This window comes from Sebastes umbrosus, chromosome 4, assembly GCF_015220745.1.
Source record: "Sebastes umbrosus isolate fSebUmb1 chromosome 4, fSebUmb1.pri, whole genome shotgun sequence".
NCBI classification, from domain to species: Eukaryota; Metazoa; Chordata; class Actinopteri; order Perciformes; family Sebastidae; genus Sebastes; species Sebastes umbrosus.
This window is the reverse complement of record NC_051272.1, coordinates 25042113-25055315: the sequence shown is the minus strand read 5'-3', so window position 1 is coordinate 25055315 and position 13203 is coordinate 25042113. Positions and strand designations below refer to the sequence as shown.

At 40.9% G+C, this 13203-nt stretch overlaps 1 protein-coding gene across 1 annotated transcript in view; it reads right to left on the bottom strand.

Annotated features, from left to right (window-relative positions):
* Positions 1-7832, bottom strand: part of mob2a (MOB kinase activator 2a) — a 71260-nt gene extending 63428 nt beyond the window's left edge. Inside the window, exon 1 of the mRNA XM_037767920.1 lies at positions 7277-7832. Coding sequence (XP_037623848.1) covers positions 7277-7293 — 17 coding nt within the window. The 5' untranslated portion in view covers positions 7294-7832. The remainder of the gene's footprint in view (positions 1-7276) is intronic.
* Between the last annotated feature and the right edge of the window lie 5371 nt (positions 7833-13203).

Genomic DNA, 13203 nt, shown 5'->3' with positions numbered 1-13203 from the left:
GCAGCACGGTGACAGCGCTGGTTAGTTTCTATTCTCCAGCAGGTGACTGCTTTGAGCCTCTGCGGTGCGAGCAGCGGAAACAGCCACCTGAACTGTGTGCAATAGTGTGTGTGTGTCTGTGTGTGTGTGTGTCTGCGTGAGTGTGTGAGCGCTGGAGATGGAAATAAAGCCGTGGGGTTGCATGAGGACAGTGTGCAAAATCCCCATTGGGAACATCTTCATAAAAACAAGTCAGAAGCATAAAAGGGATGTTACTCAAACACGCAGACTCAGAATGAAACTACAACCACCGCCACCCAATGCTACCAGACTTTCTCATGCTTGAGATTCTGGACCGCATGTGGAGATCAGTTAATATGCAAATAGAGAGAGATTTCTGAGACTGATATATTTAGAAAGAATTTGTTTGAAAGACATCATTTCTGTAGACCATTTAACTGGAAGATGGTTGCTAGGAATCTGCTTCTATGTTATGGCATTTTAAATGTTTCATCTTTGTACTTGACAGTTACCTTTTTCCTCACTGGAGTTTGGTATGTTGAGTGCCACTAAATCCTACCATACCCTCGAGCTTCATCGGCAATCGGACACATCAGAGTTGATATATTCAGAACACTTTATTGCTGCGATCAGGAACAACATCCTGCACTATCCTCCTGCAGTAAATAGCTACTGTCAGACACCACAACACACTCCGTCTCCCACTGTAGAGGAAGTTCAGCAGCCTATAAGTGCTTCTTGTGAATTCCCCTTCTCTTACTGCCATCAGACCGAATCACCTGACGTTGTCTTAACTCTTGTTAAATCTCATGTCAACTGCAGCAGTTTCTGGTTCAAAGTCATTTTGACGTTTTCCAGAACAGACCTCATAGTTCTTTGAAGCAAAACGCCATCTGATTGAAGTTGCACTTGGTGACGTTTGAAATGTTTTGACACCGTTGCCAATATGATACCTACACGTATATTTCATCATCTATATAAACACATGCTTTTTTGATACCTTTTTTGGAGGAAGATAAACGTTTTTTTCTCTACACAAGAAACCAAACTTCTCAAACATATCTTATAATAACTTCACCAAAAATGCCAAAATAGTCTGATCGAAAACATAAATATACAAAAGAACTCCAAACCCAGCCTTAAGATAAATTTGCACGTCAATATATTTTTTGTTGCTTTTCTATTGTTTTTGTCATGAATACTTTCATGCAGAACGCGAATATTGCGCGGCAAAAAAGCATTATCATTGTTTTTCCAGAATGAGGTCAATTTTCCGAGCTTTCGCGTCATGATTAAAGGCATCAACCAATCACGTTGTGCGAAACGGGTTGAGATGCGCCTATATTTATGAAACAACACAGAGGCTCCGTAGTGCAAACCAAGACGATAAACGTTATTACTCCTTTCAACCTTGACAAAGAAAGCACAGACCAGATCCACTCCTTCCGTTCTTACCTTTTACAATAAAAGCCCAAGATATATAATATTCACAGGCAAGTATTTTGTATTTTTGTGTTGTTTATTCGTCACGCCCCCAGTGTGTAAAGGCATTTAGTCAAGCTTAGTTTTTTGTCATGTTCCAAACAAAAATCGCTCTCTCTAATACGAGAACCTGACAAATACGATAAACATCATGCCTAAAATGTATTACCCACAAAATGAGAGGATACAACAAGCAAGCCCTTTATTACTGGAATCTTTCATACCATTACTTGCATTACTCCAATGATGCAGGATAATGATACGCTGCCGATACACCATTAAGTCGCAGGTGATGCAGTGCGAGCTACAGTAAGTGTAGCCTACATTAAATCTGACTCTTGCTCAGGTCAGGCAGCCTAAAACGCTGGCGCTCCATTTAGCTGCAGTAGTTTCCATTCTCTCTCGCTCTTCGTTCAGCATTACCAATCCATCACTCAAAAGCGAGGGGGATTAAACATCTGTCAAAGCCTGCCCATTTCACCCAGCAGGAAAAGACACATTTAGGCGTCGCGCATCTCTCCGGTGATTTAACGTCCTGTCTGACTCTGCATCCGGACGAGTGAGGTCACTCGGCTCTGAAATAGTGCGCTCTGTCCAAAATAAATACACTGAATGTAGTTTGCAGACACGTTCTTGCTTACATTTAAGCACATGCTGATACACACCATTACTAAGAGGTGCTATTTGTGGCTTCCTGCTGAAACCACAGGAAAAAAAATGTTCTTGTGAATTTGCCACCCACCGTAAGCCCTCTTATCATTGTCTCTATATCTCCTTTCCTCAATCTATCCACCATTAGTAGGCCGTCATCTGCTACAGACCTCCATTTGATTCCCTGTGGAGCTCCAACCTTCCTATCAACTACTCCGCCCCTTCCCCCCACTTGCTAATATCCTCCATTTTTCCCCCTAATCAACCGTTCCATCAAAAAGCATTCATATCCCCCTCCTCCATCGGTCGAAAACCCGCTGTCTCCCATTCCTCCATCCCTTTAGATCACCCTTTTCCCCTCATCAGCCTCTCCCCTTTCATTCATCACGCCTTTTTCCTCCCTTCATCTGCACATTTCTCCCCAAATCAGCTGCTTTCACCACTCCATCTCTCTTTCTTCCATCATCCTCTCTCTCCTCTCCTCACTTCCTCTCCTCCATTGGTCCCGGCTGTGGCGTCCTTCACCCCGGGTCTGAATTCAGAGTGATTACACGCTTGGTTAACTCATTCATGGACTCCACTCTGTCAGTGACGCACGCTGGACGCATGCCCGCTCGCTTTGCATGCATTCAGCTCACATACACACCTTAACCCGCATATATAAACAGTAGGTAACGTGCAGCTTTAACATGAAGGTAAGCACAAATTCTTAGCATGCAGAAACGCCATCAGTCTTGGTCAGAGGGGAAAGGAAAATACATCTAAATAGAGAGCTGACAGTCAGAATACATTTTAGATACCCTACTTAACTTGTCATGAATAAACTATTTTAGTTTATATATAAACATGACTCATTTTCTGTGAGGGTATATCGACGCAATGACTTATTTAAAAGGGTGTCACCGCACAAAAAAAGATTCAACATCTTAGATTGAGAGTCAGTGTGAATTAATACCAACTACATTTAGTAACATCCATGATAATCCTGGCTGTGGCCTTCTCTTTTAATCGTTTGCAGTTCTTCTTTGCTCTCCACACCTCTTCTAACACCAAGACACAACTGGGTGTTGCTTTTGAATTCCTCACAAATCACTAAGCAAACCAGTTTAGACAACTTTTGGGTGAAAAATTATCATTATTTCACGGGAGTGACTGGAAGGAAAAGGAAGCTGAGGTTAAAACCTATGAATCATATTTACAGCTGAGAGAAGGGATGTAACTTGAGACAATTCGATGCAGGAACCGGTTACCAAAACCAGGAAAACCAGTGTTGGAAACTTGAGAAAAAGAAAAAAAGAAAGCTTTCAGAGACCAAAACTCCACAATTGTTTTTGGTTGCGACTACATCATGTGTTCAAGATTATGGCAATCTGTGTGAAATAGCCATGAAATAAACATGATAACTTTTCTCAGGTCATCCAAATTTACTGTTTACCAAGATTTGATGAAATTTGTGGCAAAAGATGAGCGAGACCAAGATACAGGAGAACCAAACTGTTCCGGGAAAATTAGTTTTGCTCATACGCCTTACATGAAAAGGAGTTATAACTGAGAATGTTAACAGTTTTATAAGTGGCAATGAGTTGGTGTTTTCTGTTAAGCATTTTCTCAGATATCCTGCGGACAAACTAACAGAAAGACCAGTTGGACCAGAGGTAATAGTAAGTGAACACCAGCACTCTGGTTGGGGGGTATAGAGGGACTCCATCGTTATCTCACAGCCAAAATGTTCCGATGTGAAGAAACACCCCTGATAACACGCCACCACCCTTCCTCAGCCCCAATCGGCTCACAAAGTGCTGCGGCCAGCCAGCCAACCTGTCAGCCAAAAGAGAAATCTCACAGCGACACACCTTACTGTGCAAATCCAAACCTTTTGTGCTGCTACGCCAAAGACCTGATGTTCTCCTTTTTTGGAACGATATCTGATCCAACCACTGTGTTTCAGAATTAAGCATCACAGGGTGAAATTAAATCTTATGCATGTGCATGAAAATGTGTTAAAGCTGCAGTGGGTAGAAAAATGGAGCAAATATGATTAAAACAAATTATTTTTATGGTCACTATATCCTGACAGTAGTGCACGAGACAGGTAATCTGAAAAAAAATCATGTGCCTCTGTGTCCTCCAGTGCTCCTAATGGCATCTGCAAGATTTCACAGACCGGAGGAAAACGACCAATCAGAGCCGAGCTGGAGCCTGCCGTCTCTGAGCAGCTGTCAATCACTCGCGAACTCCGATCAAACGGTCAAACTAGGCAGCGCTGATCAAACATGAATCAATATTCTGTTACTGTAATGCCTATTTCTCTTCTTGAATGTTTTCAGAAACATCTTGTAGTGTACTCTTTCGCTGTAAAATGACAACGTTTGTGACCCGGCAGCCATGTTGAGATCAGTTGAGGAAATACCAAGCACTGCCCACCAGCCGGAGCACAGCCAATAGGAACGCTCTCTCTCTCTGAAATGACCTGTGATTGGCAAAAGTCTGTACTAGATTTTTTAAAGCCTGAAAACAGAGCCATGAGGAGGTACAGAAGTCTAGTTATCTCTCAGAACACTTGAATTACAATATGCTGAAAGGTTATTATGGAATTTCTGCCCAATGACGCCAAAAGCATTCTGCCTACCGCAGGTTTAACATAGAAAAGAAACACATCGTGGACGGTGATTTCAGTCCCCTCCTTTACTTATAGGCAAATATGACCCAGACAATCTTTAAGTTTGCATAGCAAACAAATGTAAATGCAAGACAACACATCTGAGTTCTTAGATAGCAGCCTGGGCTGGTCACTCATCACACAGGTTAATCCTGAATACAATGGACTTGATGTTTGGCTGTATAGCAGGTGTCAGACTGAGACAGGTGTCTCATAGTACTGACCACCAGCTCTCACTGAAACCAATTACTCCAGCCGTCTCAAGCCAAAATATGATAATACTTTATTGTCAGACACAAAACACACCTTATGTTACTGTACTGTGCTCCTCGCCTTAGTGACAGATATATATTGAGTTTCAGTGAAATGAACCAACATCTCTATAATGTTTATTCATCTACCTATCTCACAAGTATGAGAGCTATATATCCTCCCATCAATGAGCTCTGTGGTGTCCCCAAAATGCAGCACATTAGGTAACATTAAGTTAGCATGACTGGTTGGTCCCAGCAGCACCTTGCACAGGAAATAAACTCAAAACCGCTGCGTTAGCAACACTGACAGGCTGCTAACATTACACAGTTACACCATGTAAAAATACAATGCAAATTAGCATTGTAACAACAGAGAAATAATCCACCAAAACACAAATTTCCAAACTTTTTCCCCCCAGCTTATATCTCATAGTACTGACCACCAGCTCTCACTCAAACCAATTACTCCAGCTATCTCCAGCCAAAGACATAGTGACAAATCAGCATCATTAACTTCAATCACCTGCACCATCAAGGCAAAAAAACAAACACACAACACCTTAGGTTACTGTACTGTGCTCCTCGCCTTAGTGACAAATATACATTGAGTTTCAGTGAAATTACACAGTGCCATCAACCAACATCTCTGTAATGTTTATTCATCTACCTATCTCACAAGTATGAGAGCTATATCCTCCCATCAATGAGCTCTGTGGTGTCCCCAAATGCAGCACATTAAGTAACATTAAGTTAGCATGACTGGTAACTGGTCCCAGCAGCACCTTGCACAGGAAATAAACTAAAAACGGGGACAATAAAAGTATATCTTATCTTATCTTATCTTACCATCAAGGCAAAAAAACACACATCACCTTAAGTTACTGTACTGTGCTCCTCGCCTTAGAGACAAATATACATTGAGTTTCAGTGAAATTAACCAACATCTCTGTAATGTTTATTCATCTACCTATCTCACAAGTATGAGAGCGCTATCCTCCATCAATGAGCTCTGTGGTGTCCCAAAATGCAGCACATTAGGTAACATTAAAGGTCCCATATTATAAAAAAGTGAGATTTTCATGTTTTTTTATTATAAAGCAGGCTTAAATCCCATATAAATACTGTGAAAGTATCGAAACACTCAATCCACAGGGAAATACACACAGCCCGTATTCAGAAACTCTGTATTTGAAACAAGCCGTTAGGATTTCTACCAAATTGTGATGTCACAAATATACAATATTTAGATCCTTGACACAATTTTAAACGTAAAACATTCTAAATGTGTCCCAGTTTATGTGAATGTCATCAGCTGACAAGAAGTACACATGGACCCAAGCTGTTGACTAGCAATGTTAATGCAATTCTGTTGCAATTCCTTCAAAATGCCTGAGTGTTTCAGACAGAGGGTAAATACAGGCATATTCAGGTCGACAGTATGAGGAAAATAAAGGTTTTTTTTTGAACATTAAAGCATGTAAACATGTTTTAGTAGAAACACAAAATACAAGTATGAACCTGAAAATGAGCATGATATGGGACCTTTAAGTTACTGTACTATGCTTCTCGCCTTAGTGACAAATATACATTGAGTTTCAGTGAAATGAACCAACATCTCTTGTAGTGTTTATTCATCTACCTATCTCACAAGTATGAGAGCTATATCCTCCCATCAATGAGCTCTGTGGTGTCCCCAGCATGCAGCACATTAGGTAACATTAAGATAGCATGACTGGTTGGTCCCAGCAGCACCTTGCACAGGAAATAAACTCAAAACCGCCGCGTTAGCAACACTGACAGGCTGCTAACATTAGCCCCTAACGTTGCTGTGTTAATCATTCCTATAAATAGACAAACCTCTACAGACAGACATATTCTCCTCACAACCTAATCTGGGCGCTTCCACCACCGGTAGCTAGATAGATAGCTGCAGGCCACACAGAGAGATGCCCCAAAAACACCGCCTGGCTCCGGGTAACCCGGGTAACCAGCAGGCTGGCTGCAGGATGACAACCAGCTTAGCAACCACAGCTAAGCTAAGCTAAAGCTAAGCTACATGCTACCCTGCTTGTGTGTCTCTCATATTAAATGTGTTAAAGTGGAGGGTTTTTAACACGACAGTGCACCTGTGTAGAGCTGAGTGTGGTGCTGAATTAGCAGTCAGTATAGAGAAGACGAGAGGAGAGTAAAGCTGGCTGTAGGACACCATAGCTAGCTGGTCTGTACTCACCCCATTAACCAGTCCATGGCGCTGTGCTGGAGCTTAGCTTAGCTGACGATAGCTGGCTTGGTTAGTGGATGAATCCACCAGGAGCTGGAGCTGGAGGAGCTGGAGGCGACCTCCTTTACTTGATCCAGCCACCACCACCACCACACCTCGCTGAGTCCCGTCTCTCTCTCTCTCTCCACCGGGGCCCGTGGCACCAAAACGCCGCTTAAACTTTGAGCGCTTGTCCTTGTTTTGATCCTCAGCTGCTGGCTGTAACACTCAGTCAGATCCGGCTGTTAGCTGGTTAGCAGAGGAGGAGAGCTGCATTGACTTTGAAGCACGAAGCTGGAGGAGAGGAGAGAGTCTGCTGCCTGGTGTCCTGGTGTCTCCGGGTGGTGGTGAGCTGTGTGGCGCCTTGTCTCTGTTTGGGATGATGCCGCCGCCGCTGCTGCTGCTGCTGGTCAGACTCGGTAACCTCTGTCATGCAGCCTTGTATGGCTGCTGGCTGGTCTTACCGTGCTACTGGCTGCTGACAGCCTGAACCTCCACTGACTGGAGCTGCTGCTGCTGCTTTCTGAGCAGAAGGCTAAAACCGGAGTCCGGAAGTAAACACACAGACCCGACCCACTCTGTCTGTCTGTGCTGTGCGTAAAATGCGCGTCACGCAGGGCTGGATGAACATGGAGGAGATGGTGGGAGCAAGTTAAAGAGAAAAAAAGGTAATGTATTTACTTATTTTTTATTTATTTGCACATATATAAAACTGCACAAAATCCAGTCAATGAAAAAAACAAACAGGAAATGTGTTAGGAGAGGTCAAGAAGCTGTTTATCCCCTGGCATCTGTTATTTAGTCTTGTTGTTCATTTTACAGTTTTGCACACGTCTTTGTAATTGAACCTGTATGACCAGTTTGTGAAATAAAGGCAATAAAAAAATACAACAAAATGTCAGTTTGTTTTGACTGTGAAGGCAATTGTAGACATCTTCTACTTAAGACATTTTAATGAGAATGTGATTTTATTTTTTTTTATTTTGTTTATTTGCACATATATAAAACTGCACAAAATCCAGTCAATGAAAAAAAAAACAAGAAATGTGTCAGGAGAGGTCAAGAAGCCACAGGCTTATACAAAGGACCTCCCTCCAACCCCAGGAGAAAAAAAACAATAACATAAAAGGAAGAAAGATCTAAACTAACATCATTTTAAAAATACAACAAAAAGTACACAAAATGTGCAGAAAAACCTAACCAAACAGTGGAAAACAATCCAATAAAAATAAAATCACATCTGCAGATCACATCTGCTGTTGACATACCATTGGGTTTAAAGGTCTTATCGATCATTTTTTTTATGTAGACGAATATAAAATATTCAAGATTCAAGATTCAAGCCTTTTATTGTCATTGTGTGGAACAACAAAATTATATTGTGACAATCCCATAGGTGCTAATGAAAAGATAATACAATAAAAAAAAGAGATAATGCAATATAAATATAAAAAAATATTAAAGATAATACAATATAAATTATAAAAATACAATATGTATATTGATGAGATGACAGTTTTGCCAGATTACAGTTCTGTGTAAGTGTCCATCAGATAATTATATAATTATTACACAGCATCATATAATTATTGCACAGCGTGATCGGCATGTTATTGCACATATCCGTAACAGAATATAAAATATAAAATAATACAATAATATACAATATAAATATATATATATATATGCATATATATATATATAAACATCTACAGAGGCTATAGAAAGGTGCCGAATAAAATGTCTTCCAGAAAAAAATATGATTGTGAATTAATAATTGTTTTGTTTATATCTGTGGAAGATATTTGACGTTTGGTTCCCACTTCTAACAAGGCTTGTGAGCCAATAGTAAAACCACGTTGTTATCACGTTGATCTCTGGGTTGGCGATAAATGGCTGAGATTGATAGTAAGTGTCTGGCAACGACTTGTTGTGAAGTAAATTCAATGGCACAGGGGAGGGGGAATGCGACATCTAGTGGCTGAATGTTATCAATGTTATCACATTTAAAATTTTTATAGCACATTAGTTGTCATTTTATTCTCGGGCACTGGTGCCCAACCTCAGGGTCGCAAACCTCAAAGAGTCCCAAGATATGAGGGATTGTGGCGGTACTGAGTCAGAAGACTGAAAAACAGTTCCCATCCACATAATAATATAAAATAAAATGCCTTCTTAATAATAATAATGAACAAATGCCTCTTCAATAATGAACAAATGCCTCTATATTAACAAACAATTAAGGAAACTGAAATATTGGTTTGTGTTTTTCCTTTTACCCTCCTTTAAAGTTTTCCCAAATAAAATACACTAAAAGAAATGGGTATAAAGGGTTTCATTGAAAATCAACAAATGAATAGAATACAAAAATACAGCCTACAGGCGTTAGGCTATTGTAAGGCAAGCCAGATCGTCGCACAAATAGTACCTAAACGTCCCAGTGCAGGTAACCTAATTGGTTGGCACTTAACTTGTTTCCCCAACTAGGAGAGTCAACACTCTCAACAAACAAAACACAAAGATCACAGAATCCCAAAAGGGCCCAAAACAGACCAGAGTTTCTGGTAAAGCTGATAACACATGTTGCAGTGAGTGAAGGAGAGATCAGAATGACACTGGGTGTGCAGTTTCCCTCCTCTTTTAAGCCCTACAGAAAGGGCGTCGTTACACCCTAATTGGCCAAGAGGGGAATGCACCAAGCTGCTCTCAACTATCATTTAAGAGCCAGTCCCCACACCCTGCGCAACAGGTGAACTGAATAACCCTCTAATCACTCAGCAACTCAACCAAAAAAACACCAGGGAAAAGGAAACAACAGCAAGCACCAGAGAATTGGCAGCTGCCACAGGATCACCAGACGATAATAAAAACTTCAGGACATTACAGAAAAAGTCAAATGAGACAAATCCGAGGGGTCACAAGTAGACATCGCTTTATTTAAAATAAAGTTGTAATCAGTCCATTCATTACCACAAACTAAATGACGAAAGTTTGGGGCCCCGGTATTACTCCAATTTTGTAATACTGGGGTCTCAGAGTATGTGGGCATTTAATGAAGCTGCCATTTACAGTCTGCTATGTGCCAATGTACTTTACTGTGGGTTGGAGGTCAGCAAAGTTTTGCACCAGGGCCAAGCAGTTAGTCTGTCCACATCTTTGCCTTTAGTGAGCCTCCTGTAGTTTTCATCATTATAACATATAGAATAGAAAGAACCCTCCAAACAGAGGAATGTCATTGGAGGCCATAAATCTCAACAGGAAGGCGTTCATGTGCACTGACCCCTCACTGTGAACCTGTGCAGGCAGAGCAGTTATAATAATACCATCATCATCAGTATCAGTTATACTGCTCTGCTTGTTCCAAGACACCGACTGTCCAGAGGCAGAAGGGACTCTTTTTTTGTCCTCATCCACTTTAAAGTCTTTAGTTAAGTGACGACCTGCCTGCCATTCAACACGTCATTCAGTCAGGCAAGATGACATTTGATCAGTTAGTGTAGATTAACATTTCACTAATCCAAAGAGCCAACACTACCTCACTGGCCTGATCTGTATACTGAGAAGTAGTGCTGCTGAAACAGTCGATTAATTGATTAATTGATCGGGAGAAACTACATTTTCAACTACTTTGATGATTGATTAATCTTTTAAGTCAAGAAGGTTGCAGAACATTGCTGGTTTCAGTTTATCGAAAGTGAGGGTATGCTGCCATTCTCTGTTTTATATGATTGAAAATGTTTACGTTTTGGACTGTCGGTTGAACAAACAAAGATATTTGAAGACACATTGAGCACTGAGAAATTATGATGGCCGTTTTTTACTATTTTCACTAAGCGATGAGTCGGACACATAATTGACCGATTAATCGATAATGAAAGTAATTATTAGCTGCAAAGGCGCATTGTTTTTTTTTACAAGATACTGTATCTGCAACATAATTTTTGTTTTTAGTGACCACACAATAGTCCTTGTTATTTGCCATTTTTTCCAATTCAGGAGTTCTATTTTGGTACAGGAATATATACATAATTCATCATGTGCCCCTGCCTTACCCATAACCCTTGACCATTTATCTTATATAGCTTTTAATAGCTCCTTCCCTTCTTCCAGTCCCTCTTCTCTTTCACCCATTTTCCCCTTTAAGAAAACCATCAATTAGACAGATGCAGTCTGCAAAGATGAGATCAATATGTACTTTGCCCTGCAAAAAATGACTGACTGGTCTCCTCTCTTCCTGTCTGCCCCTCTCTCTGAGAGACCATTAGAGCGAGACGTATGGTTGTCATCAAGTCCTCACACTCCTCTCCTCTCTTCTTTCTCTGTCTCACCCTCTCCTCCCTTGTTCCCCCTCCTTCCCTTCCTCCTCCATTCCTCCACTCAGCATCCTCGGGCTTCTATAAATAACAGTAGCACACAGGTGACAGAGAGGGCATTCAGAATAGGAGCCCTGTTAACAGGAGGCAGAGCCACGTGATTGGCCCGTTGACACTCCAGCGCCCTGCTGGCCTCCAATCAGATCAGCGAGAGGCGGAGTCACAGTGATGATTGACAGGAAGCTGGAGGCAAAGCTCAAACCTGATGTGATGCTGTCAGCAGCCACATGGAGGCGGTGTGGGATGTTTGTTGACACCAGGCCTGTGCAGACATCACACTGCATTTACTCAGTCTCAGCTTTACACTTCTAATTATGTTTTAGCCTAATTACTGGAGGACTCAGCTGGTCCAGGATCCGTGGCAGAAGTTGTCTTCCACTCAGAGACAAAATGAAGACATAGACACATTGTTTCTTTCCTGATACACCATCTAATAACAATAATTTCCACACTGGGTTCATATATTTTGAAAGGAAAAAGATCAGAGTTCAGGGATCATTCCTATATGACTAAGGTATAACATGAGACCATAACATGACATCTCCAAGAGACAGCAATTAAAGGGTTGGTCCCTCCAAATTGTAAACAACATATTTTTTGTTTAGTATCTACAAGCCCTCAAAAGTTGTATATTCACATATCTTTGGATTGATCTGCATTTTTTATGTTTGGTCCAAAATAGACTGCTAGACTGCTATATATTATTATAGTACAATGGATGTTAATGGTATTTAATTTGTAGTGCTTTCATCAGAATTACTTTCTACATAAGAGACAATGCCCTATGAAAATCCCTCTGAAAACTATCGACAAAGTATTCTAGGATTAAAAGAGCTTTTAGAAAGGTGCTGAATAAAAGTGTGTCTTTTCCTGAAAAAAATATTTTGATTGTGAATTACTCATTTAAAAAATGTTGGCAGGTCCAAAATATGATTGTGAATTAATAATTGTTTTGTTTATCTGTGTGGAAGATATCTGACGTTTGGTTTCCACTTCTAACAAGGCTTATGAGCCGATAGTAAAATCACATCGGTATCACGTGGTATATCACTGGGTCGTCAGTTAGTGTGGAAACAACGGATAAATGGCTGAGATTTATGGTAAGTGCCTGGCAATGACTTGTTGTGAAGTAAATGTAATGGAACAGGGGAGGGGGAATGAGACATCTAGTGGCTGAATGTTATCAATGTCATTAATAGCATCTTAAACAATCCAGTTTACCTGTTCATCACTAGGTGCCTTGCCCATGAGCATCAGGTCAGACCTACATGGTTATTTACCAATGCAAATAGAAGCTATGGTCTCTCTTGTAGCTCTTATTCACAGAACACATTTTAACATATCACAGTAGGAAAAGCACAGGTGTAAATAATAAAGTGAATGATGGCTGAATTCCATTTAGCTGCATTGTGCATGCTAGCTCTCTGTCACACTGTCATGGCTTAGAACAGAGCCATTGTTACGGCCCATTGCTGTTAGCAGCTACAGTCTTCCTTCTCACCATCTCCATTAACTCTTTTTGAC